Source organism: Lygodium microphyllum, chromosome 28, assembly GCF_053477565.2.
Source record: "Lygodium microphyllum isolate KBCC chromosome 28, Lygodium_microphyllum_v1.1.10, whole genome shotgun sequence".
NCBI classification, from domain to species: Eukaryota; Viridiplantae; Streptophyta; class Polypodiopsida; order Schizaeales; family Lygodiaceae; genus Lygodium; species Lygodium microphyllum.
The window spans coordinates 119205912-119229518 of NC_141162.1; the positions used below are offsets into that span (position 1 = coordinate 119205912).

The 23607-nt window shown below is 45.8% G+C and overlaps 1 protein-coding gene across 4 annotated transcripts in view; it reads left to right on the plus strand.

The window, feature by feature from the left end:
* LOC148011913 (uncharacterized) overlaps positions 1-23607 on the plus strand; it is a 292709-nt gene that overhangs the window by 232233 nt on the left and 36869 nt on the right. For all 4 annotated transcript variants that reach the window (XM_087670962.1, XM_087670965.1, XM_087670963.1 and 1 more), the window contains 3 exons: positions 6446-6668; positions 20652-20743; positions 21085-21213. In XM_087670962.1, coding sequence (XP_087527088.1) covers positions 6446-6668; positions 20652-20743; positions 21085-21213 — 444 coding nt within the window. The remainder of the gene's footprint in view (positions 1-6445; positions 6669-20651; positions 20744-21084; positions 21214-23607) is intronic.

Consider the following 23607-nt stretch of genomic DNA (forward strand, 5'->3'; position numbering starts at 1 on the left):
CATGGCTAGAATGGGTCCTCCCATACTGATTCCTAAGGCTGCATATCTGCTCTCCCGCGGTGCTGGGCTGGTGCACCTGGAAGAACTCCTTACACATCGTGTCTCCCTTCCGCGCCCAAAAAGCTGCTAAATTGCGGAAAGAGAACTCCGAGCGCCTGTCCTCTAGGCCAGCAATGGTTGCACGCGCACGCACCTCCTGTGCGTGGAGGATGGGGTCCCCTGGTGCCTCCTGCAACAATGTCTGCGTAGCTGCCAGGTCCCGCCGGAGTGCTTTCTCCTTCTCCCAGCACTGCTGCCTAGCCTGTAGGGCTGCCTCTTGGCAAATTCTACTTGACTCGGCTAGGACCTCTGCGACCTTCTCTGCTATCTTGTCCCTCCTCTCCCACTCTCAGGTCCAAATCTGCTCTATCTGTCTCGACACCTCCTTCCTCCTATAGATCGAGTGAGGGATCCGACAGGATCGTGTGGTACCTGCCAACTGCTCAATGTGGCCTCCGCGAGAACCTCCCCACTCTCCCACATAAAACCTGTCCAGCCACTCCAGCAAGGCTCCGCCTAGTCATGTGTATCGCCAAGAAAAGTCCAACGACTTCTCCCTCTTGTGGAAGGCAGGGTCTTTCCAGGCATCCCGTGCTCCGACTGCAAGCAAAAAGACCTCCCATGCCTCCTGCTCCTCCCCGGCCATGCCCTGGTAGTTTCTTCCCCTGCCCTGCCGGTCCTCCAAAGCCTCCTGATTGTTGAAATCTCCTCCAACAATCCAGGAGTCCACCTCAGGGAGTCCATTTACAATTTCCCCCCAAAACCTGTTGCGTGCCCTAACCTCCGTAGGGGCATAGACATTGAGGACTCCAACACACGAGTCCCCCATATCCAGTCTGATCCATAGAGCCCTTCCTGCCACTATCGTCCCGTGGTCTCGTACACAGGTGGTGAGACTCGGACCAATAGATTTGCATACGCCTCCACTCCTGCCGTGGGCACCGATGGCTTGCTCCCAATAAGTATGCGAGCTGCCTGGCAGTACCTTCCCAACCCGCTGAGCCTGGGGGAGGGTGAGCTTGTGCTCCTGCAGTAACAAGATGTCTATCCGTCCGGCGAGGGCAGGCTGCAGCTCTTGTCGGACAATCAACTTCCTCGAGCCACACGCCCCACTGTAGTGGAGACTGTTCACATTCCAGGATGCAAGGTGTAGGCTCATGGGGAAACTTGGACCGAACAGGCATCTATTCGGTGTGGAAGCTGCAAATGAGGAGGAGAGACTGCGAAGCGTACAGGTACATTTTGCCACTGGCCTGGATGGTGAGCTCCCCCATGGTGGCCCTCGGCTGGACCATAGGGGTGATAGATGCTCCAAGTGATACTATCAATGCATCTATTAGCCATGCTGAGAATCGCGACTCTGTACACTGGTAGAAGCGGGTCCCCCTGTGCCGTGGGCCACGCAATCACATCCCTCGGCGCTTCCCACTATGGGGGGGCTCGAAAGATAATGCTCAAATGCGAGACGTCGGCGCCAATCCACCAGTTAATGTCCATCATGCAGCCTGGCCACTGTTGTGTAAACAGTGCTAGTCCTTCATCTCCCATCCACTGGGAGATGTGATCTGCCACCTGACTCTTCACTTCCTCCTCAATCTGTGTAGTCGTCCACTCCTCTGAGAAGGATGACTGGAAGAAGAAAGTGTAGTTTGGTCCATTCGGTGGTGCTAGTAGGTGGACCTTGCCCCTCCTTGACTTACGAACCACGAAGATCCCCACCTCTAGAGGTAGTGGGAACTCTCCGCGCTCCGCAACTCGCAGGTAAGACCATGGGCCACTGCGAAAAAACTCTTGTGGCAGTAGCTGTGCCTGTCTCGGGAAAGTAAGGCGGGTGACCGGGACAGATGAGCTGGTGGCTGTGTGGACAGGGGGGGACTGCTGGTGTGCAGAGGAGGTAGGTGTGTGTGGCTCATCTCCTCCTGTGGGAGGAGGGGGAATGGGTCTGGGGAGGCTCACCTGACCTGGGTGCGGATCAGGGGGAGTGCTTGGTGGGGGGGGGGGGGGGGGGGAAGGGGGGTGGATTGGATCGCGCTATGGTGGAGTGGCTAGAGATGCATGGTGGGTGTGGGGAGGGGGTGGTAACCCTAGCAAGGGGGGGTTGTGGGCCATGGTCATTGGAGGGAGGGGGGGATGGGATGTGGGGGGGGGGGGGGGGGGGGGGGGGGGGGGCTGAGGGGCTTGTGGGGGCTCCGGCGAGGCAAACTGTGGCTCATGTGGGTAAAATGGGGGGAATTGGTCTTGCCGGGTGGGGCGGGCAGGGGGGGCTGTGGAGTGCTTTGCCGAGAGGGGGGCGCTCGTCCGCCATCACTCTGCTGATGAGACTGGGCTTGAGGGGCTGGCTGCGCCCCCCCTTGCCGTCTCCCTCTCTGTCACCTTTGGACCCTTGTGAAACCGTCAGCATCCACCTGCGGACCTGTAGGTGGAGCCGCCTTGGCTCCAAACCATGTGTAAACTGCTGCATTATGCCCAAAGTCGTGGCAGCGCAAGCACTGCCTTGGTTGCCCAATCACAATGACCTGCTGCCTAAAGGAATGGCTGCCTGCCTCAATCTCTAGGAACTGTGGGATATTCTTGACCTCCTTCACTGCCACCTGTACCTTTGGGACCCCTGCCGCTGTCACTGCATCCGCAAAGGACGCGGAAAGGAGAGTGCCGAAGAGCCTCCCGAAGTCTTCCACTAACTGGTGGTACTCAATCGCCAGGCCGGGGAAGAGGAGGATGACCGGGTGCCGAAGAAACCTATTGTGGAGTGCAAACGCCTCCACCGTGAAGCCTCCATGATCTGCGCCGAGCCGATGCTCAGCGTGGAGTGGAGCCAGTCCCGAAGCTAGGCCCTAGCTGGGGAATGTCCTACTACCTGACCATAGATTGCTGTTTCCATTAGTTCCAGCTCCTTAGCTCGGACGGCTAAGAGTTGCTCCTCAGAGAGGACTACGCGCAAGGTGTTCGACTGGGGGGCACTCGGTCAGTACGCCAGCGTCTGACCAAAGGTTTCGATTGCCCGTCCCTACTGGGAGAACCTAGCTATCGCACTGCTGTGTCGCTGAATGGAGAGTTGTTGCAAGGGGAGGGAGCTACTGGAGGGGAAGGGACAAAAAAGGGGGGGGGGGGGGGGGGGGTGTGGTTCAACCTGGGGGACAGCCAGGCAAGAGGGGAAATAGGCGGCCGTTACACACCTTGGGGGCGAGGGCACCCGAGCCGGCCACGATCAATCGGGCAGCGTGCAGGACAGTCGGACAGCATTCACGACCAGTCGGATGGCGCGGTAGTCAGAAAGTGGGCGAGTCAAAACAGAAGGTGCGATCGGACGGGCAGCCAGTTGGACACGCGTGTCGGGTGGGGGGACAGCAGCGCGACGTGTAGATGGAACTTTTTTTCTTGCTTGGGCAAGCTAGTTGTCCGTGGTCTCACACCAGGCAAGCAGACCTGGAAGGTCATAATGCAGGAGAGCCTTCAGGATTGTAAACCGAGGCTTGGCGCTGAGTGGAGGCCGTCCCTGAGATGGATCTTCATGCCAGCCTAGATCACCCCCCTCAGATCACCTTTCCTGCGGAGCCTACTCTGCGTGTGGCAGGGCCTTCGTAAGGCCCTAATCTAGAGCCCTCGGTTGCCAAGAGGAAATAGACCGTCAACCAGTGATCTGGAACCTCCAGGTCAAAGATAGGGAAGGGGCACAGATAGGTGAGCGCCCCCACATCCAATGGGCTGGGTGGGAGGCTGGCCCGGCTCGTTCCATCAGGACATGGTGCGAGGTGTACAGGATGGCGGAGGAGGAGGTGTTGCAGCGAGTATCAGGTTGCAGGAGAGGAGTGGAGTTGAGGAGAAGAGAGATAGACGCAGCAATACCTCCGAAGTGGCTTGCCCCCCCAATACAAGAGCCGATAGAGCCTGGGGAGGTATGGGCAGCTAGGTTCTCTCCAGCAGGCTTCTCTCTTCAGGTGGCAGGTAGAGTGGGTGACGCCCCCCAAGGGACCTTCTTCGCCGTTCAGGAGGGGGGACGTCTGGCCCTTGTCAAAGGGCATCAGGATGAGGGGATTGCCACCCTTTCGTGGAGGAGGATTCAGGTGGTGGGTCTTTAGGGGAAGACTTGGCGACTGGACCCCTATGTTTTCTGGAAGGAGCTCAAGGAGTGGCGCCTTTGGATCTGGGAGGGTAGACCACTTGATGAGCTGGAGTGGGATCTAGGAGAGTGGCTATGGCCGGCCTCTACGGTCGCCAAAAAGCCACCCAGGTTCCTAGAGTATACTGCCAGGATTGGAAGACATGTACTAATGCATTAGGATATGGACTGGGCGCCGTCACGCAACAGGCACCGGGCGGAGCACAGTATCACGGAGCTCTTCCGACGGAGCTTTTGGCGCCGCCTATGGAATAGCTAGAGGCCGAGGAGGGTGTCGTATTTTTTATGGCTGGTGGCACATGGAGGCTTGGCGGTGGGAAGCTAGCTTGCCCAGATGCAAGAGGAGGGAGGTTGTAAGCGCTGCACACAGCAGCCTCTGGAAACCCCAAAGCACTGCCTTTGGTCTTGTGAGGAGGCGCAACTCATGTGGAGAGGAGCATGCCGTATCCGTCGACGTATAGCGCCCAGCCTTGGGTGTATCTCATGGGGAGCTTTCTGTTGGTAGGCAGTCAGCCAGGGCCGTCACCTTTTGTATGAGGCCGGGATGCAGGACACCATATTCATGATCGAGGCAGGGCCATGCGCAGTGGTCGGTCTGGAGGCTCTACCCATCCGCCAAGTACTAGAGCCCACAGCAGACTGCTCGGAGATATGGCAGATCATATGGAGTCTTACTGGATGGCATATTTGGAAGGCGTGATGCCAGGTGGCTTTCGGCGGAGAGAGACTTTCAGCACTTGCGACCTTAGCAGAGCTATGGACCTCCATCATCCATTCCCTCCGCGGCCGATGGGATCAAGTGCAGGGCGAGTCTAGGGCTCGTCAGGAGCTCCATGGTCACTTCATGCATACCTGGGGCGGCCAGGGTCTGTTCTTTGTGATGCAGGCAGGCAGCCCCATTTGGCGATATACAACCCCCCCCCCCCCCCCCCCATGGCTTCTTGCCCCCATCCCCCCTAGACTGCCTTGAGAGGCTTGTATACATGATGTACTGGTGATTCTGCTTCAGCCCCAACTAGTCTGTTGAGCAGGTGCACTCTGTTGTAATAAGCTTTTTGAGTAATATAATCAGCCACATTTTACTTGCAAAAAAAATTGAAGGATAGAGACAAATGTACCATTAGAGTATCATACCGTACATAATGCCAAAAGAGACTAAGATTGAATAACTTTGGCAATACACACACATACATATGAGTATGCAAAACAGAAGGGTACAGTCTCCAGCTTTATTCAAGAGTTTCATGATTATGCTTTACTTAACTTGTCCAAGGGCTTTTTCTTTCCCTTGCAATCGTGCGAGGTTATCTTTCCTGAAGCGATGGAAATCTCTCAGAACATGCTCACACTTGCTACAAACTATCCACTCTGAACAGGCAGCCCCATACATTCATTACCCTCTTCACATAGATTGATAACTGTGTGATTTGACAAGGTGGCCTATGGTGAACATTGATGCACTTGTGCTAGCAGACATAAGATATTACATATTTCAGAATGCAATTGCACACCATTAGTTTTGGGTGTCCTTAGTGCCAACTGACCATTTTGGCAATCATATTGAGGCACCCGCATAATTATTCTATGGTCATTGTCCCTCCATGATCTAGTAACAGAGCCATTTCAACTCACATATATCAGCTGTCACAATTAGAACTTAAGTGGTGTTTTCACACTGAGTTGTATCCAGCTTTCTTTGTTCTTTGACAAGTGGATGGTATCTTATTTCTGCAGAACTTCCCTAGCAGTAAATCAGTAAGGATACTTTAATATATAGTTGAGTTCTTTTTGGTGCTGCAGCATTGCTTCTATGATTCTCAGATCTTTTCATAATTGTATCATTTTCCTTAACATAATGTGGAATATAGTGTGACTATTTATAAACTTGATTCTATCTTGCAAATTCCATATTTATACCCTTATTCCTGTGCTTGATTTCCGTAACTTGCTTGATGTAATCTTCTCTGAATTTGGTTGGCCATCTGGCAAAGTTTTAGTTATCTTCAAGAAGTGCATTTTTCAGGGGGCATCAGCTGCTTGAACTTGTTGTGCTTGACTGAATATATATTTAAGGCATAGACAACAGGTTGCATTTAGATCCATGGAGACAGGTTGCATCTGCTGTTGAGAATTAGACTGCTCACAATGAGACTAGGAAAATAGAGTGCTTAACAGTTTCTTCTGCATAATATTTTTCATTGCAATTTTCCACATCATTTAACCTGCATTTGTGCACATAGGGTATATCAAGTTTATGTGGTTCTCATCTCCTGTTTTCAATATCAGGTGCTGCATAATGCAATAACATCAGCTGATATTATATATAAGTCAAGTAGTGAGCCACAAAGCTTAACAGCCAATTCAATCAGCTCAAAGACATCTAAATATCCAAGAAAAACAGTTGAAGATAATGACAAGAAAGAATTGCTTCCAACAGATAGAAGTGATATCCTTGTAAAGGCAATACAAGATGAATACAAGATTTTACTCCGGCGCTTTCAATTGATAGGTGTGTGTGTGTGTGTGTGTGTGTGTGTGTGTGTGTGTGTAAAAGGTAATTGTATTGATTACGAAAAAAAGTACAAGACTACATGATTACAAAATGCAGGAAGGCTCTAGGCCATCATGCTTAGTCACAGTTCTCTCTTTTTTTTCGTAAAAGATAATTGTATTAATTACGAAAAAAAGGTACAAGTTTACTTGATTACAAGATACACGATGACACTAAGCCATCATGTGTAAAGGCCCAGTTCTCTCTCTCCTTTTTTTTCATAAAAGGTAACTGTATTAATTACGAAAAAAAAGGTACAAGTTTACATGATTACAAGAGACACGAGGGCTCTAAGCCAACGTGTGGAAAATCCCAGTACAAAGCCAGGAAAAAGTTCTCTCTCTCTCTTTTTTTCGTAAAAGTTCTCTCTCTCTCTCTCTCTCTCTCTCTCTCTCTCTCTCTCTCTCTCTCTCTCTCTCTCTCTCTTTTTCGTAAAAGTTCTCTCTCTCTCTCTTTTTTTTCGTAAAAGGTAATTGTATTAATTACGAAAAAAATACAAGATTACTTGATTACAAGTCTCTCTCTCTCTTTTTTTTTCGTAAAAACTCTCTCTCTCTCTCTCTCTCTCTCTCTCTCTCTCTCTTTTTCGTAAAAGGTAATTGTATTAATTACGAAAAAAGTACAAGTTTACTTGATTACAAGATACATGATGGCACTAAGCCATCATGTGAAAAGGTTCTAGTTCTAAGAGTTACAAAGTCATGGCAAAGATGTAGAGGAAATTGCCATATGCCAGGGACGCAAGTCTTCCCGCGAAAGTAAGTCAGAATGCTGAAGAAGATCTATCTGCCAATACAAGAGACCCTTAAGCCTAGCAATATGCCGCTGAACATTACAGGCGGAATCAAAAAGAAAAGCATTCCGAATGGTCCAGTTATGCCAACAGCCCCAATATCGAAGAAAGTGAAACATGAGCTTCATATGTGGCTATGCCGGTGTTGGGTATTGAGTGAAATACCCAAAAAACCCCCCTGTAGTGAAGAGTGATCAAGAGTACAAGGATCATCTGCCACCAAAGGAGATCAAATTTAAAGCATGGCTAAATGCTTCAAATTTTTCACAAGGAAAAGCTTTGGTGAAGGTGTCTGCCAAATTATTGGTGGTAGGACAATAGACAAGGCTGATATCACCTGCATGTAGCCTCTCTATGACAAAGCGATAATGTATCCCAATGTGTTTCGTGCGTGCATGAAACATTGGGTTCCGTACCACTGCAATGGCACTCTGACTGTCAATGAACAAAAGAGTAGGCTCCGTAATAGATACATCCAAATCAGCTAGCAAGCGTCTAATCCATACGCATTCAACTGTGGTACTGAAAGCCGCCTTGTATTCAGCTTCACATGACGATGTGGCAACAGGGACTGTCTGTGGAGCCAAGATATGCAAGACGAGCCAAGAAAGAAACAATTACCACTAGTGGAGTGATGTGAATCATAATCACCAGTCCAATCAGAATCACTGTAAGCATGTCACTCCCTGCAAATAATGGAAGACACGCTTAACAGCTTGCCAATGTGATATGCGTGGCTGATGCATATATCTGCTCAGGGCTGAAACTGCAAGCTGAATGTCTAGCCAAGTGTTGCATAAGTAAATAAGATATCCAATTGCTAGAGCATATGTGTGTATATCAAACAAATCACTGTCATCATGTATTGACAATTTAAGTCCAAGTTCCATTGGTGTACAAACTCACTTGCAATCCTGTAAGCCAAACTTCTCGAGAAGTTTACCAATGTATCTTGACTATGATAACCCAATACCTCTAGCATCATGTATAAACTAAATACCCAAGTAATAATGCAAAGACCCCAAGTCTGACATGTCATAAGTTTGCTGCAAATTTTGTTTAAATGCTGAAATCTGATCAGCATGTGTCCCTGTAAGCAAGACATCATCAACATAAAGACAAATGATCAGCATGGATCCCCCCTCTTTACATACGTAAAGGGTAGACTCAGATGAGCTGTTTATGAACCCTTGGCTAAGCAAGAAAGCATCTATCTTTACATACCAAGCTCTAGGAGCTTGTTTCAAACCATACAAAGCTTTTTTCAGCTTGCAGACCAAGTGTTCCAAGCCCTCAACTGCAAAGCCAATGGGCTGCTGTACATATACTTACTCATGAAGTTCCCCATGTAAAAATGCAGTTTTAATATCCAACTGATGCACAGTCCATCCATAATGAGCAGCCAAAGCAACCATAGACCTGATGGTCTTCATACGGGAAGTAGGAGCAAATGTCTCCTCATAGTCAATGCCTTTTTTTCTATGCATATCCTTTAGCTACAAGCCTTGCCTTGTATTTGTCAATGGATCCATCTGCATTCCGTTTCAGCTTGTAGACCCATTTTGTTCCAACAGCTTTCTTCCCAAATGGCAAAGACACCAAATCCCATGTTTGATTCTTAGTGATAGAATCCAATTCAGCTTGCATTGCTGACATCCAATGCACACTCTATTGTGCATCTTTAAAACATTCAAGCTCCTAATCATCAAGGGTACTTGCTGCCATAACAAACTCCATGGTATGTGCAGTATCATGCATACAAGCTTGCCTTCTAGCACGACCAGCAATGGGTGCATCCAGATGACTATCTTTCATAGTCTGTAAATACCATCTAGGCATTTGTCTTGCCTCCTGACCGTGCATAAGCTCTTGCTGAATTTCAGTTTCAGCACTTTGCTGAATATTCAGCTCAGCCAATAGCTGATTTTCTGCATTTTCCAAAGGAGTAGTTGGCTGAACATTTAGTTCACTTCCTGAAACTCCAGCTACATCACCAAATGTAATGGGCAGCAGCCCTTCAAATACATCACGGGCAGCCTGATATGTGTCTAAACCAGCCAGGAAAAATTCTGATTTTTCATCAAATAGTGCATCCCTACTAACAAACACCTTTTTAGAAACAGGATCATAGAGTCTGTAGCCTTTGCTCTCACTGCTATATCCCATAAAAATGCATTTAACAGCCTTGTTATCCAACTTTTTTCTGAGTATCTTTGGAATATGTGCATATGCAAGGCACCCAAAGGTATGAAAGTGTCCAACAGAAGGTTTTCGGCTGTTCCAAGCCTCAAAAGGTGTAATTTTCTTCAATGCTTTGGTGGGGCATTTGTTCAAAACATGGCAAGCACACATGACGGTTTCCATCCAGAAATTGTGAGGCAAGCTCTTTGCGTTCAGCATACATCTGGCCATCTCCATGAGTGACAGATTCTTTCTCTCTACAACCCCATTCTGCTGTGGAGTATAAGCAGTAGTGTACTGATTGACAATGCCCTTCTGCTTCAAAAAGGAATTCAGTATAGAGGACATGTATTCCCCCCCTTGGTCCGAATGGAGAGTCTTAAGTTTACAACTAGACTAGTTTTCAACAAGTGCAATAAAAGCCAAGAATGCATCATACACTTTTGACTTTTTAACCAAAGAGTAGACCCAGCAAAATCAAGTAAAGTCATCAATAAAAGTCACAAAATAGTAACATCCTCCCAATGACTTGGTTTGCATGGGTCCACATACATCTGAATGCACTAACTGCAACCTGGCTGTTGCACTAAAAGCAACATCACGGGGAAACAAAAAACGATGCATTTTTCCCAAAATACATCCTTCGCACATGTTCTCTGGAGGTCTCTCCAGTAGAGGTAATTCATCTAGCATTTGCGTACGCTGTAAGAGCATCAAGCTGCCAAAGTTCACATGACCTATCCTAGCATGCCATAACTTTGCCTGTATCATAGCAGGAGTAAGAGTGGATGCCAAATACGCTGACTGATCAACTGAAAGAGCATCCAACTCGTATAATCCATGACATAAAGTGCCTGTTAAGACCAAAGTCATGTGTTCTTTGTCTCTCACCATGCATGTGTCATCATCAAATGTGACCTATAATCCACAACGTGCTTAGAAGAGATAGAGAGCAAATTTTTCTTTATGCCTGGCACAAATAAAGCATCCTGTAGGCGGAGAATAGAGCCATCAATGGCTGTGAGCACAATCTCCCTAATACTTTTAATAGGGTATGATGCATTTTTAGCACACTATACAGACTTGCCAACTAGAGTTGCATGAACAGATGCAAATAAATCTCTACGAGATGTAATATGCCTAGAAGCACCACTGTCAAAAAACCAAGTTCTTGCATCCTCAGTAGAGCTGAATGCTCAATCTGCCCAAGAGGTGTCATAACTGCATATGTAAAAACAATAGTCCCGGTCTGCAACAAAGGACGCAGACTCAGTAGCCATGGAAGGAGCATCAAAAACAAACATTCTTGACTCCTTTTTCTTCTCTTTGGCAATGCACTTTCTGCACTCAGTGATGTAGTGGCCTGGCTTCTTGCAATAATGGCATTTTTCCCTTTTTGGCTTGTATGCTTCCTTGTTCTTTGTTTGCCTGTGATGTCTGCATAGGCCCACATATATCTTAATGCACTAACTACAACCTGGCTGTTGATCGAAAAGCGACATCACGGGGAAAGGAAAAACGATGCATTTTTTTCAAAATACGTTCTTTGCACAAGTGCTCAGGAGGTCTCTACAGTAGAGGTAATCCATTTAGCATCTGCGTATGCTGTAAGAGCATCAAACTACCAAAGTTCACATGCCCCCATCTTAGCATGCCATAACTCTCCCTGTATCATAGCAGGAGTTAGAGTGGATGTCAAATATGCTGACTGATCAACATAAAGAGTATCCGACTCATATAACCCATGACATAAAGTGCCTGTCAAGACCAAAGTCATGTGTTCTTTGTCTCTCACCATGCATCTGTCATCATCAAATGTGACCTGCAATCCACAACGTGCCAAAGAAGAGATAGAGAGCAAATTCTTCTTTATGCCTGGCACAAATAAAGCATCCTGTAGGCGGAGAATAGAGCCATCAATGGCTGTGAGCACAATCTCCCTAATACCTCTAATAGGGTATGATGCATTGTTGGCACACTGTACAGACTTGCCAACTAGAGCTACATGAACAGATGCAAATAAATCTCTACGAGATGTAATATGCCTAGAAGCACCACTGTCAAAAAACCAAGTGCCTGCATCCTCAGTAGAGTTGAATGCTCGATCTGCCCAAGAGGTGTCATAACTGCATGTGTAAAAACAATAGTCCCTGTTTGCAATAAAGGATGCTCCCTCCCCCAAGTCCTGAATTTTGTTCAAGTGATCCTGAATAGAATCACCTTTATCCATTTTTAATGTCTCTAGCTCTTTCTTTGAGAAAGAGATGCGAGACTCATTCTTGCCTGCAAACATCTGCTCCAAAGTTAGCCAAGCTTCTCGTAAAGAAGCTGCTCAACGAATGTCGGGGATGATTGACCGGTGAACTGCCAATGCAATCAGTGACAAAGCCTGTGCATCCCGTGTATCCCATGCTTTTTAAGCTATTGTTCTTTGGGGAAGTGGCTGAAGTGGAGCAGGCTGAGGTGCCCGTGGTGCACGTCCTCCTGGAGGAGGAGTAGCTGGAGCCACAACTCCAGGTCGAGCTTCTTCTCCACTGACATAATCCCAAAGATTTTTTGCCACAAGTGCATTCATCATCATGAAGGACCAAAGTGAATAGTTATTTCCATCCACTCTGTCCTCCTTGGATATAATTCTGGTATAAAAAATGTATTTAAAAAATTAAAATTACCTTTGAAACGACGAATTGTCATTGACGACACGTGGGTGTGGGAGTGGTCAACGTGGCTAACGTGAGGGCAGTCGGTCGTTGCAGGCGAGTTAACAGGCAGCGCAAAAGGACCAGTCTTCTGAGGTGTCGCAGCTGACAAAGCTGCTGATGGGTAGTGCAGAGGAGACGCGACAAACGGACGGCGATGCAAAGGCAGAAAGCTGGCGACTAAGGCGGACGCTGGCTCACCAACGGTGCTGATGCTGGGCGCAACGTTTTGCACGTTACAGGATGACGAGCTAAGCTCTGACAATGTGCGGCACAGGGGCAAACAAGAAGTGTCAAGCGCTTGAGGTCCAGGCAGCAGGAGCTGGAGAAGTAGCTAATGAGGCACGCACTGGCGGGGCGTGAGCTATCTCTGGCGGGCGGTGCAGCATCCTGGCGGGTGCAAGACGAAGAGCTGCAAGACAAGGCGCCGGTCGAGCTACTGTAGCCGTGTCGAATCCAGCGGGGCAGAGTTGGACTGAGCGAGGAGCTTCCACAGGCTGAGCGGAGCTGAGCTGAACAGAACCTTGGCTGAACCCAATGCAATAGACTGAAAGAGTGTAAACTGAAAGTACAAGGTACAACCCTCAAACCTTAGGGTTGTAGGGGGGTGTTCACACCCAAACACGGTAAGTGCCTGTAAGTGTGTGTCATAAGCACATACGAAATAATACCATAAGTCTGGAGGAAAAACCTCTCCTACCGAGAGTAAAAAGTACCCCAGTGTCCTACTAATCGCCGACACTCCTATGTGAGCGTAGGCGTCAGTGAGGTGTGAGTGAAATACCCAACATTAAAGAGCACATGCCATGCCTACAATGTGACACCATGTATTGAGACATTTTCCTAGACGATACGAACATGTAAAGATCATCATGTGCTACTGTCACCAGGTGGTGATACTTTTTGCAATTGCTTTCCTTATTTACTTATATAAATATTTTATTTTTCTTTTCTTTCATTGCTGTTGCTTTTTACCCCCAGAGTTCTCTTGGAATAAGCAGGGATCTTTGCATGGCTAGAAGAGGCAGTCATTGGAACCAATTGGACTAATGGTTTATCTAAGCCTTAGGACCGGTTCCATATTGAATGGGCACTGAAGAATAGAATGCTAGTGGTTTGGGACTATGTGCTTAGCCACTGGAGATGGTGCAGGACAATGAGCCTGGCCAAGATAGAAGATGCACATGTGAGAATGCTCACGGAATAAAAGTCACCATAACTGAGCCACATTACACTTTTTGATGTGGTTGCAATAATAAAAATTGCTCAGAATAACTTGAGGAATGCAAGGGTCACCATCCCTAAGATTTAGGGAGTTACTATTTTTGGACCCCAAAATCTGTTCGCATCATTATCTTTGTTTTTGTAGGAGGATTAATTCTCTGGTCTATGCTACAGTCAAATTATGCACCGATCATGGAGAATTTTAGACCGGAATGTTTAAATGGGAAAATTGTTACATGTATGCCATGTGGCACAAATTCCCGAGAGAGAGAGAGAGAGAGAGAGAGCGAGAGAGAAAGAGCATTAAAAAAAACGTGATAGGCATGAGGGGCAGATCGGAGAATGAAGTTTTGAGGAGTTGAGGGCAGATTGCTGCAAGTTCATCAACTATGGAGAGTACTTCTTCGTCTCTGACTCATGTATGGAGGTAGAGCTTGCTCCCTCTAGTCAACTCTCTCTGACTCATGTATGGAGGTAGAGCTTGCTCCCTCTGGTCAACTCTCTCTCTATTCTTAGAGAAAATGCTCTGCATGATGGGCTGATTCCATCGAAGACACAATTCTTTGTTTTCTTTGCACTTCTGTTGAGGCAAGAGCCTCACTGTCCAGGTTCAGGAGTAGTTGTTGGCTTCTCCAATGTAGGAACTAAAGAAAGTGATGACCATGCCATACAGGAATAGGGTTTTTCAGCTCTGATTTAGTGCTGTTTGTGGGACCGTTTTATTGCTGGAATGATGTCAGGGTAAAAGGGATGTTGTTTTGGATATGCTGGATAGTAAGAACAGTAAATATAGAGTTCTGAAGACTGCAATTCTGCACATGAATCATTGAGTTATGGTCACAGAAAATGCTTTCCTAAAAGGGATGTTGTTCTAGATATGCTGGACAGTAACAATAGTAAATATAGAGTTCTGCAGACTACAATTCTACACACGAAAACCAACTGTTCACAGGTTATGTATTTTGGAACATTTCATTTTTGTAACTTTCCATCTTTTAATTGATAAAGAAATACCGAGGGACGTGCCGGTCTGCAGGGCCAATGTTGAGCGAGAGAGTGAGGTCTCTGTTTGTGTGTGTGTGTGTGTGTGTGTGTGAAAAGACCAGGTGTTAATCGAAGGAACTACCGCTTTATGTGAGTCATAGACCGGTTTCATGGTTCCATCCCCGGGATTTGAATTCTCTTCTGTAAGAATTTAAGCTTGGAGAGTTTTGGGTGAAAAGGCCATACACATAGGTTTTACAGAGATTACACAAGTTCAAATACATCACGGGCAGCCTGATATGTGTCTAAACCGGCCAAGGACAATTCTGATTTTTCATCAAATAGTACATCCCTACTGACAAACACCTTTTTAGAAATAGGATCATAGAGTCTATAGCCTTTGCTCTCACTGCTATATCCCATAAAAATGAATTTAACAGCCTTGTTATCCAACTTTTTCCTGAGTACCTTTGGAATATGTGCATATGCAAGGCACCCAAGGTATGAAAGTGTCCAAGAGAAGGTTTCCGGCTGTTCCAAGCCTCAAAAGGTGTAATTTCCTTCAAAGCTTTGGTGGGGCATCTGTTCAAAACATGGCAAGCACACATGACGGCTTCTATCCAGAAACTATGAAGCCACCTCTTTGCCTTCAACATACATCTGGCCATCTCCATGAGTGGCCGATTCTTTCTCTCTGCAACCCCATTCTGTTGTGCAGTATAAGCAGTAGTGTACTAATGGACTATGCCCTTCTGCTTCAAAAAGGAATTCAACATAGAGGACATGTATTCCCCACCTCGGTTCGAACGGACAGTCTTAATTTTACAACTAGACTCGTTTTCAACAAGTGCAATAAAAGCCAAGCATGCATCATACACTTCTAACTTTTTGACCAAAGAGTAGACCCACCAAAATCAAGTAAAGTCATCAATAAAAGTCACAAAATAGTAACATCCTCCCACTAACTTTGTCTGCATAGACCCACATACATCTTAATGCACTAACTGCAACCTCACTGTTGCTCGAAAAGCAACATCACGGGGAAATGAAAAATGATGCATTTTCCCCAAAATACATCCTTTGCACAAGTGCTCAAGGGGTCTGTCCAGTAGAGGTAATCCATCTAGCATCTGCGTACGCTGTAAGAGCATCAAGCTACCAAAGTTCACATGCCCCATCCTAGCATACCATAAGTCTCCCTATATCATAGCAGGAGTTAGAGTGGATGTCAAATACGCTGACTGATCAACTGAAAAAGCATCCAACTCGTATAACCCATGACATAAAGTGCCTGTTAAGACCAAAGTCATGTGTTCTTTGTCTCTCACCATGCATCGGTCATCATCAAATGTGACATGCAATCCACAACGTGCCAAAGAAGAGATAGAGAGCAAATTCTTCTTTATGCCTGGCACAAATAAAGCATCCTGTAGGCGGAGAATAGAGCCATCAATGGCTGTGAGCACAATCTCCCTAATACCTCTAACAGGGTATGATGCATTGTTGGCACACTGTACAGACTTACCAACTGGAGCTGCATGAACAGATGCAAATAAATCTCTACGAGATGTAATATGCCTAGAAGCACCACTGTCAAAAAACCAAGTGCCTACATCCTCAGTAGAGCTGAATGCTCGATTTGCCCAAGAGGTGTCATAACTACATGTGTAAAAACAATAGTCCCTGTTTGCAATAAAGGATGCGGACTCAGTAGCAATGGAAGGAGCATCAAAAACAGACATTCCTAACTCCTTTTTCTTCTCTTTGGCAATGTGCTTTCTGCACTCAGTGATGAAAAGCCAAGTACGAAGGAGGTCATGAGTTCAAAGTGGTAAATATCATCTGTGCATCCAAATAGCACTCATCAACATTCATGAGTTGCTCCCACAAGTCCTGAATTTTGTTCAAGTGATCCTGAATAGAATCACCTTCATTCATTTTTAATGTCTCTAGCTATTTCTTTAAGAAAGAGATGCGAGTCTCATTCTTGCCTACAAACATCTGCTGCAAAGTTAGCCAAGCTTCTCGTGAAGAAGCTGCTCAACAAATGTGGGGGATGATTGACCGTTGAACTGCCAATGCAATCAGCGATAAAGCCTGTGCATCCCGTGTATCCCATGCTTTTTGAGCTGTTGTTCTTTGGGGAAGTGGCTGAAGTGGAGCAGGCTGAGGTGCCCGTGCACGTCCTCCTAGAGGAGGAGTAACTCGAGCCACAACTCCAGGTCGAGCTTCTTCTCCACTGACATAATCCCAAAGATTTTTTGCCACAAGTGCATTCTTTATCATGAAGGACCAAAGTGAATAGTTATTTCCATCCAATCTGTCCTCCTTGGATACATAGGTGAAAACATCTCCTCCCTAATTTGCCATGATTTTCAATTACCAAAGAAAGATGCAAAAGAGCAATGTGGAAGCAGGACTACAGTGGAAATCTGAAAATTTCCAGAAATTGCAGGAAATAACTTTCTGCAATTAGAGTACGGAGGTGCACTCTGTCAAAATTGTCTGTTATGCACGCAGTCCAACGTGCAATCAGTGTTCAGCAACACTACTAGTAAAATCTCCAAAATTTCTTGCATCAGGTTTGTCAAAACAATCTGTCAGTGACTGTAACTGCAGTGCGTATGCCAATGTTCCCAGAAAACATAAAAGCCCCAAAAAATTTTGATGAATGTGTCCAGAATTTGCATTTAATGTGTCCCAGACACGTTTGCTGACTTCTGTGTCTATGGCGTGGGAACCCTGCTTTCAAAAATTGCAGGAGATTAAAAAATCTTTAAAAAATACCCAAAAAAAAACACAAAGCTCTCAGGCATGCCTTCAACGGGTTGGGCGTCGCAAATGAGCTAGCGGGCGAGGCGACTGACGTCATAGGCGAGCTAGCGGGCAGAAGGTGCAGCAGCTAGCTGGACGTTGTGCGACAAGCTGGTGTTGGCGGCGCTGGTAGGAAGGGCGCTAGCAAGCAGGCAACACGCTGTAGGGCAGGGAGCGACTTCCTCCAAGCGTCAAGTGGTACAGGCAGGCGACACAATAGGCAGAAGTGTCACGGCACCACAGGGGCATTTGGAGATTGGCGAGCGAGTGCAAAAGGTTGGAGCGGACGGCTCAAGGGTTGTGTTTGCCACAAACACAGGTAGTTGAAGACAGTTGGGGCACTGATCAAGCTGGTGCAGGTCGTGTTGAAAGAGCCACAAGCTCCCAGAGGCTGAGCAGAACTAAGCCTCAATTGAACAGAGCCAATGCTCTGATACCAAATGTGAGGGAGGACAGGATTGAAGCCTTGCACAGAAAACCAATAGACAGTAGAGAGTGAAGCATGACACCCAATGCAATAAACTGAAAGAGTGTAAACTAAAAGTACAAGGTACAAGCCTTAAACCTTAGGATTGTAGGGGGTGTTCACACCCGAACACGGTAAGTGTCCGTAAGTGTGTGTCATAAGCACATACGAAATAATACAATAAGTCTCGGGGAAAAAAACTCTCCTACTGAGAGTAAAAAGTGCCCCAGTGTCCTACCAATCACCGACACTCCTATGTGAGCGTAGGTGTAAGTGAGGCATGAGTGAAACACCCAACAATTCTCCAAGAAGGATCCGTCCAATACCATCTTCAATTTCAAAGGACAGATCCATCCATCCGCCATTCTCCAAGAAGGATCCGTCCAACACTATCTTCAATTTCAAAGGACAGATCCACCCACCGTGAGTATCAAGGAGGGACCAGCCCCAACACCATCTTCAATATCAAGGGTAGATCCATCCAACCCCATTCTCAGCAAGGGCTTGTATACAAACTCAAAAAGCCATCTGACTACATCCACCCCACCTTCTAGCTACTACCCACCATCAGTGCCATGGGACTGGCACTCGGCTAGGAGGGAGGTAATGTTAACCCCAGTTTGAGACGAAGAAAAAGAAGTCCAAAGAAGTCCAAGAAAACTCCAAATGCGGACACAATGAAAGAAGCAGAAAGAGAAACGGCCAAAAGCGCAAGGGTGGCCTCAAAAGCTAAGTCAAAGGCAAAAGCACATTTTTAAATGCAAGACACCCATGAAACTTTTGTAAAAGAGCATCAAGCTCCCTCCTGTGCAAATTGTAAAGGGTAGATGGGCATAGGTAAAGAGAAAGGGCAACTAGAAGGGAATGGAAAATAGGACCTCGCCACAATGCCCGATCATGTAAAAAAGGAGATGGGTGCCCAAGGGATTTAGGGTTTGGTATATAAACTCAAAAAGTGAATGAGAAGCTCATTCTTTGGTGTGCGGCAAAAGTGATCTCTTCTTCTTCTCTTTTCTCTCCTTCTTGCTTGCTTGTATGTGCTTGAGAGAGGGAGTGCGAGGGAGTGAGAGAGCGAGTGTGTGAGGGTGAGGGATCATGGAGAAGAAGCTCTCCATTATCTCCTCACTTCTTCTTCTCTTCTCTTCTCTTGTGCGCGGCTATGGAGGATGGAGTTTGAAGGTGGAGGCTTGAGGTTGCTTGAGCTTGCATCTCGAATCACGGAGCTACCAGGTTGCTTGAGGGAGGAGGCTACTCATTTGGGCATCAAGATAAGCTCACTACACCCCCGTAGGATCAAAGGCGTGTCGGTCAGGTGAGAGATAGCCATTTGTGCTCACTTGAAACACTTGAAAGAACGTGGGTCTTGGCGATTAAGCGTGAGCTCCCACTACATGATCGCTGAAAGAAAACTCTCCCACAGACCACTTGATCTTCATCTGGCAGTTTCCTTCTTTGACAAATGGATCCAAGTAAGGAATCCTTCCTAGTGGATGGAACCCTGCCATCTCAGTTCTTTCTCCGGACCCTTGATGAGTACAAGTTTCACCAAGATTGGGGCCTCTTTAATCACATAGTATGTACATTTGTAGATGTTGTGGAGGGGGATCCCCACTACCCTCTTAGTGAGAGGTGCTTTTCTTTCCAGTCCCTCCAGGCTCCAACTAGATAAACTCACGGTTCACCTACTATTCACAGAAGAGATATTCTCCATAGTGCTTAGTACTCAGATCTTCTCAGGGAGTGTATCATGCCTAGGAATTCTCTGCCCCAAGATGAAAGCGCTTAGCGAAGACAACATGAAGATGAGGGTGGGGGCCAGAAACATCCTTTTGGGAGAAGCACTTGGCCCTTCTGGCCTAAACACAAAAAGCAATGTTTGACACATTCTATCCACTATGCATTTTGGGCAAGCAAAGATGCTCATACTGCATAGCAAAAAGTACATCTATATGATGTTTTGACTTCTTATAAAATCCCTGTTGAGAATCAGCCGTGTATGTTTGACATGTTTGACACCTGACTTTGCTTTTGGTGTCTACAAACTTTTTCTGCAAACCTGCACTCTGATACCATGAAAAGAACCCAAAATAACATTCACTCACTCTCTCTCAATGAACACACAACCAAGAAAAAAGACCAATCACTACTCATGCGAGGATCAAAACGAGTGTACAATCCGTCATATACATAGACAAACGTATGAAACTCTATGTGCCTCAATGTGCCATAATAGGATACCCAAAGATTAAGATGGGTGTGATCATGACACAATACCTCATCAGCACATGCAAGTCAGTTATCTTCTGGGTGGACTATTGTATCATGATTCACTGCACCTTAACTTTTTCTTAAAAAATAACGCCACAATTATATAAAGTATCAAAGCTTGTTCCCAAGGTTGTTCTTCTGTTACATATATTGAGGTCCTCGTTTGTTTATGGAGAAATAAAACTTATCTGCAGCCTATCCTGTAAAACGTCTTGTGTTGATGATTTGTCTAAATAATGTCCAGCCTGCAATATTCACGCTACTTAAGATTCATCTCACATTGGTAAGTTCAGGAGAAACTGCACATAACCCATCAAAATGGATTGCACTATTCTGAGCCTGGCATGTAAAAGCTAAGTAGAGAGGTTCTAAATGAGAAGCTTGGCCTGTAACTTTTGCATTGCAGTCATGTATTTGTGCTTCTCTCACATGCTTGTGGCACCCAGAAAAATCATTTGGCAGATCTAAAGCCATCATGTATCTCACAAGTTATAAACTTATTATCCATGCAGCAAGCAAGGCCTGCGGTCATGTGATTGACTTGAATATGTTGATGGAAGGGGCAAAAAAGCAAATGGATGACTGGATGAATAAAATGCATGAGGTAATGAAAATTAGATCCTTGCAAACAAAAGAGATGTGAGAAGATAAAGAATCACAAAAGAGGACTTGAAAGTCTGACACCATATTCCTCATTATGCTGTTGGTGCAGATACATATATACATATATTTCTGAATGAGCTATCTATGCAGATTAAAATCATAGATACTTCAGTACACTATGCTCATGTTTTTCATTCCTCCTTTATGCCTGCTTTTATCATGTTTAGTTAATCTTCTTTGTCAATCATACATCCAACTTTCATAATCCACCAAGTATAGACAAGAGAGCATAAAATTGACAGTAATTAGAATTAAGCAAGCATCTAATTTTATTTCTTGTAGGCCAAAATTGAGCTAGTTGAAGAGGTCAATAACATCATCCAAGAAGCCATAGAAGAAAGCATTCCCTTGTGGTATTACATGTGTTTAAGTGGAGATCGTTTCTACATCGATGAAAGTCAACTTCAGCTGGTGTGTGGTTTTTTTGACTTTATTACTTCCAAAATTTTATGTTTGTGGTATAATACATTGGAGTTGAAAATCTGCAATTTTAAAACTAGAATGAAGGTCCATATCAAAACATATTATAAGGTATTTTGTAAAGGCTCTTAACTGAAACTATGTTTTTATCCAAGGGTTTTGTGCTGAGGATGCTCAACTATGTCTATAACATGATTAGTATGATATCCCTCTAGCTACCATGGTAGGCTTGCTATGAAATCTATTTATGCTATGGAAGAAACAAGGAAACCGTTTGGGTCAGACATGGTGTCTTAGGATCATGTCACTACTCCAAAGCATATGGATAGGACATGCTGGTTCTTGATTAGCTCTCTTATATGATGTGCTTGGAGCAATACCCTTGGGTGGATATTGCAAAATCTTTAATGAGGTGGTAGGGATTTCTCGTGGCAATATACTTATTGCTCTCTTTAGCATCCAAATACTAGGGCCAGACTTCATAGGATATACATTTGTCAAAACAATTCTTTTCTTCCAGCAGTGATTGATATGTGGGTGGAGCGACAGCATGTCTTGTCAAATCACTATCCCTTGGTTTTGGAATTGACTCATAGACTGGTTCGTGCCTTTAAGGCTCTACTTGCTCGTTTGCCTCTACATTTCAATCAATCTTTTTTGCTGCAAAATCAGCTTTTGGATTGTATCCCGCAATTGATTGCTTCTTTTAGCTTGAGGGTTCTATCTGGGGGTATGGAAGCATGGGCTGTTTTTAGGGATAATGCATGTGCGTTGTCCCGACAGTATGGTATTCTGCATGCTTCTTCTTTTTAAGCAGAATTGCAACATTCACAAACTTTGTTGGCTCACTCGTTGTCTCTATATTAGTCAAGGGATACTACTGATGACTTGGTTACATGTATTGAATGGTTGACATGTAGGGTATGATCTCTTCAAGAGGAGGAATATGCTAAATACAAATTATTGGCCCGAGTGGAAGCTTTACATGATAATAACTATCAATCTCATCAATTCTTTGCTCGTTTATACCAGAAATACGCTCGAGAAAATATTGTGTGTTTGTTGGATGAGCCAGGTGATATGGTTACTAAATGTGTCTCCATCATTTCTTGTCCAAAGACCGTTTAAAATTTTGGTCTTACACGCCAAAATTCTTCAACGACAAGGAATGCATCTTTTCATTTGCAAGGCATCTTAAATCTCCGGATTTATCCATCAAGCAATCATGGCCAATTTCAACTCTGCATCACCGCTTCTTGAGCCAACCCTAGAGTAGCGTATGGATTTAATATCCATGTAACTTGAAGAAGAGTGTCAACACCACATACAACTAGAGCAAGAACTGAAGTCCCTCAAGTGTCTTGCCACTGAAATTTCTACCAACGACGACAACCTAGTTTGTGCCATCAACTACTACTAACAAGTTAAGCCTGAATGGGTTGATTGGATGGAGGCTAATATCTTAGAGCTGAAGTGGAGGATGTGCTGTCCCATTTACCACATATGAAAAGCCTTGGCTGGGATGGGCTTGCTAATGAGCTGTTTTCAGCCCATGTTGAGTAGCTTAAGGACCCATCAACTCGCCTGTGTTAGCAAGTCTGGAATTCTAGTTTGATGACTTCAGATTGGAAGATTGTAGTGATTCGGTTGTTGCCCAAGGTTCCTTCTCCGATTTCCTTGAAACAATGGAGACCCATTTGTGTTATGGGTTCTTTGTATAAAATATTTTCTAAAATCATTGCCACTATATTGCAGAAAGTATTCTTGCACTTGGTTCATCCACGTCAATATGGTTTCATTAAGGGATGGAATATCATACATAACATTTTGGATGTTCAACTGGAGATTGATTTGCCAAAGCCTCGGGCTAGCAGGTTGTTATGCTTCAACTTGATCTTGAAAAGGCATTTGATCATGTCAACTAGTCTTTCTTGCAGTAGTTAATGTCTACCATGGGCTTTGGTCCTCGCACGACTTCTCTTGTTGATACCATTAGTCAAGGTTTTGTGGCACGTATTGTGCTTAGTGGGGGGATCATTGGAAAAACTCCGTCTGTCTTGTCGCGTAGCTATCCCCACTCCGATAGTTTCGCCGCGCCACCATCGCCCAATCAAACATGCTCGCCCGCCTGTTCCCTCTCCGTCGCCAACGCCAGAAGCTCCCCCTCCCCTTGCCTACGGCCCGTTCCCTTGCCCTAGCCGTCGCCCCTGATTTCGCCATCTGCCACATGTCCTGTCACCCCCTTGCTTGCACCCCCATCTACTTGGCAACTGCCCTGCCCACCCCCCCACCTGTGCCCCTTGTCTGCAGCCAGCTGTACCCGACCTGCTTTCCCCCCACCTGTGGCTCAATGGCACGCCTGCCCTGCCAAGCGTGGACCGTTGA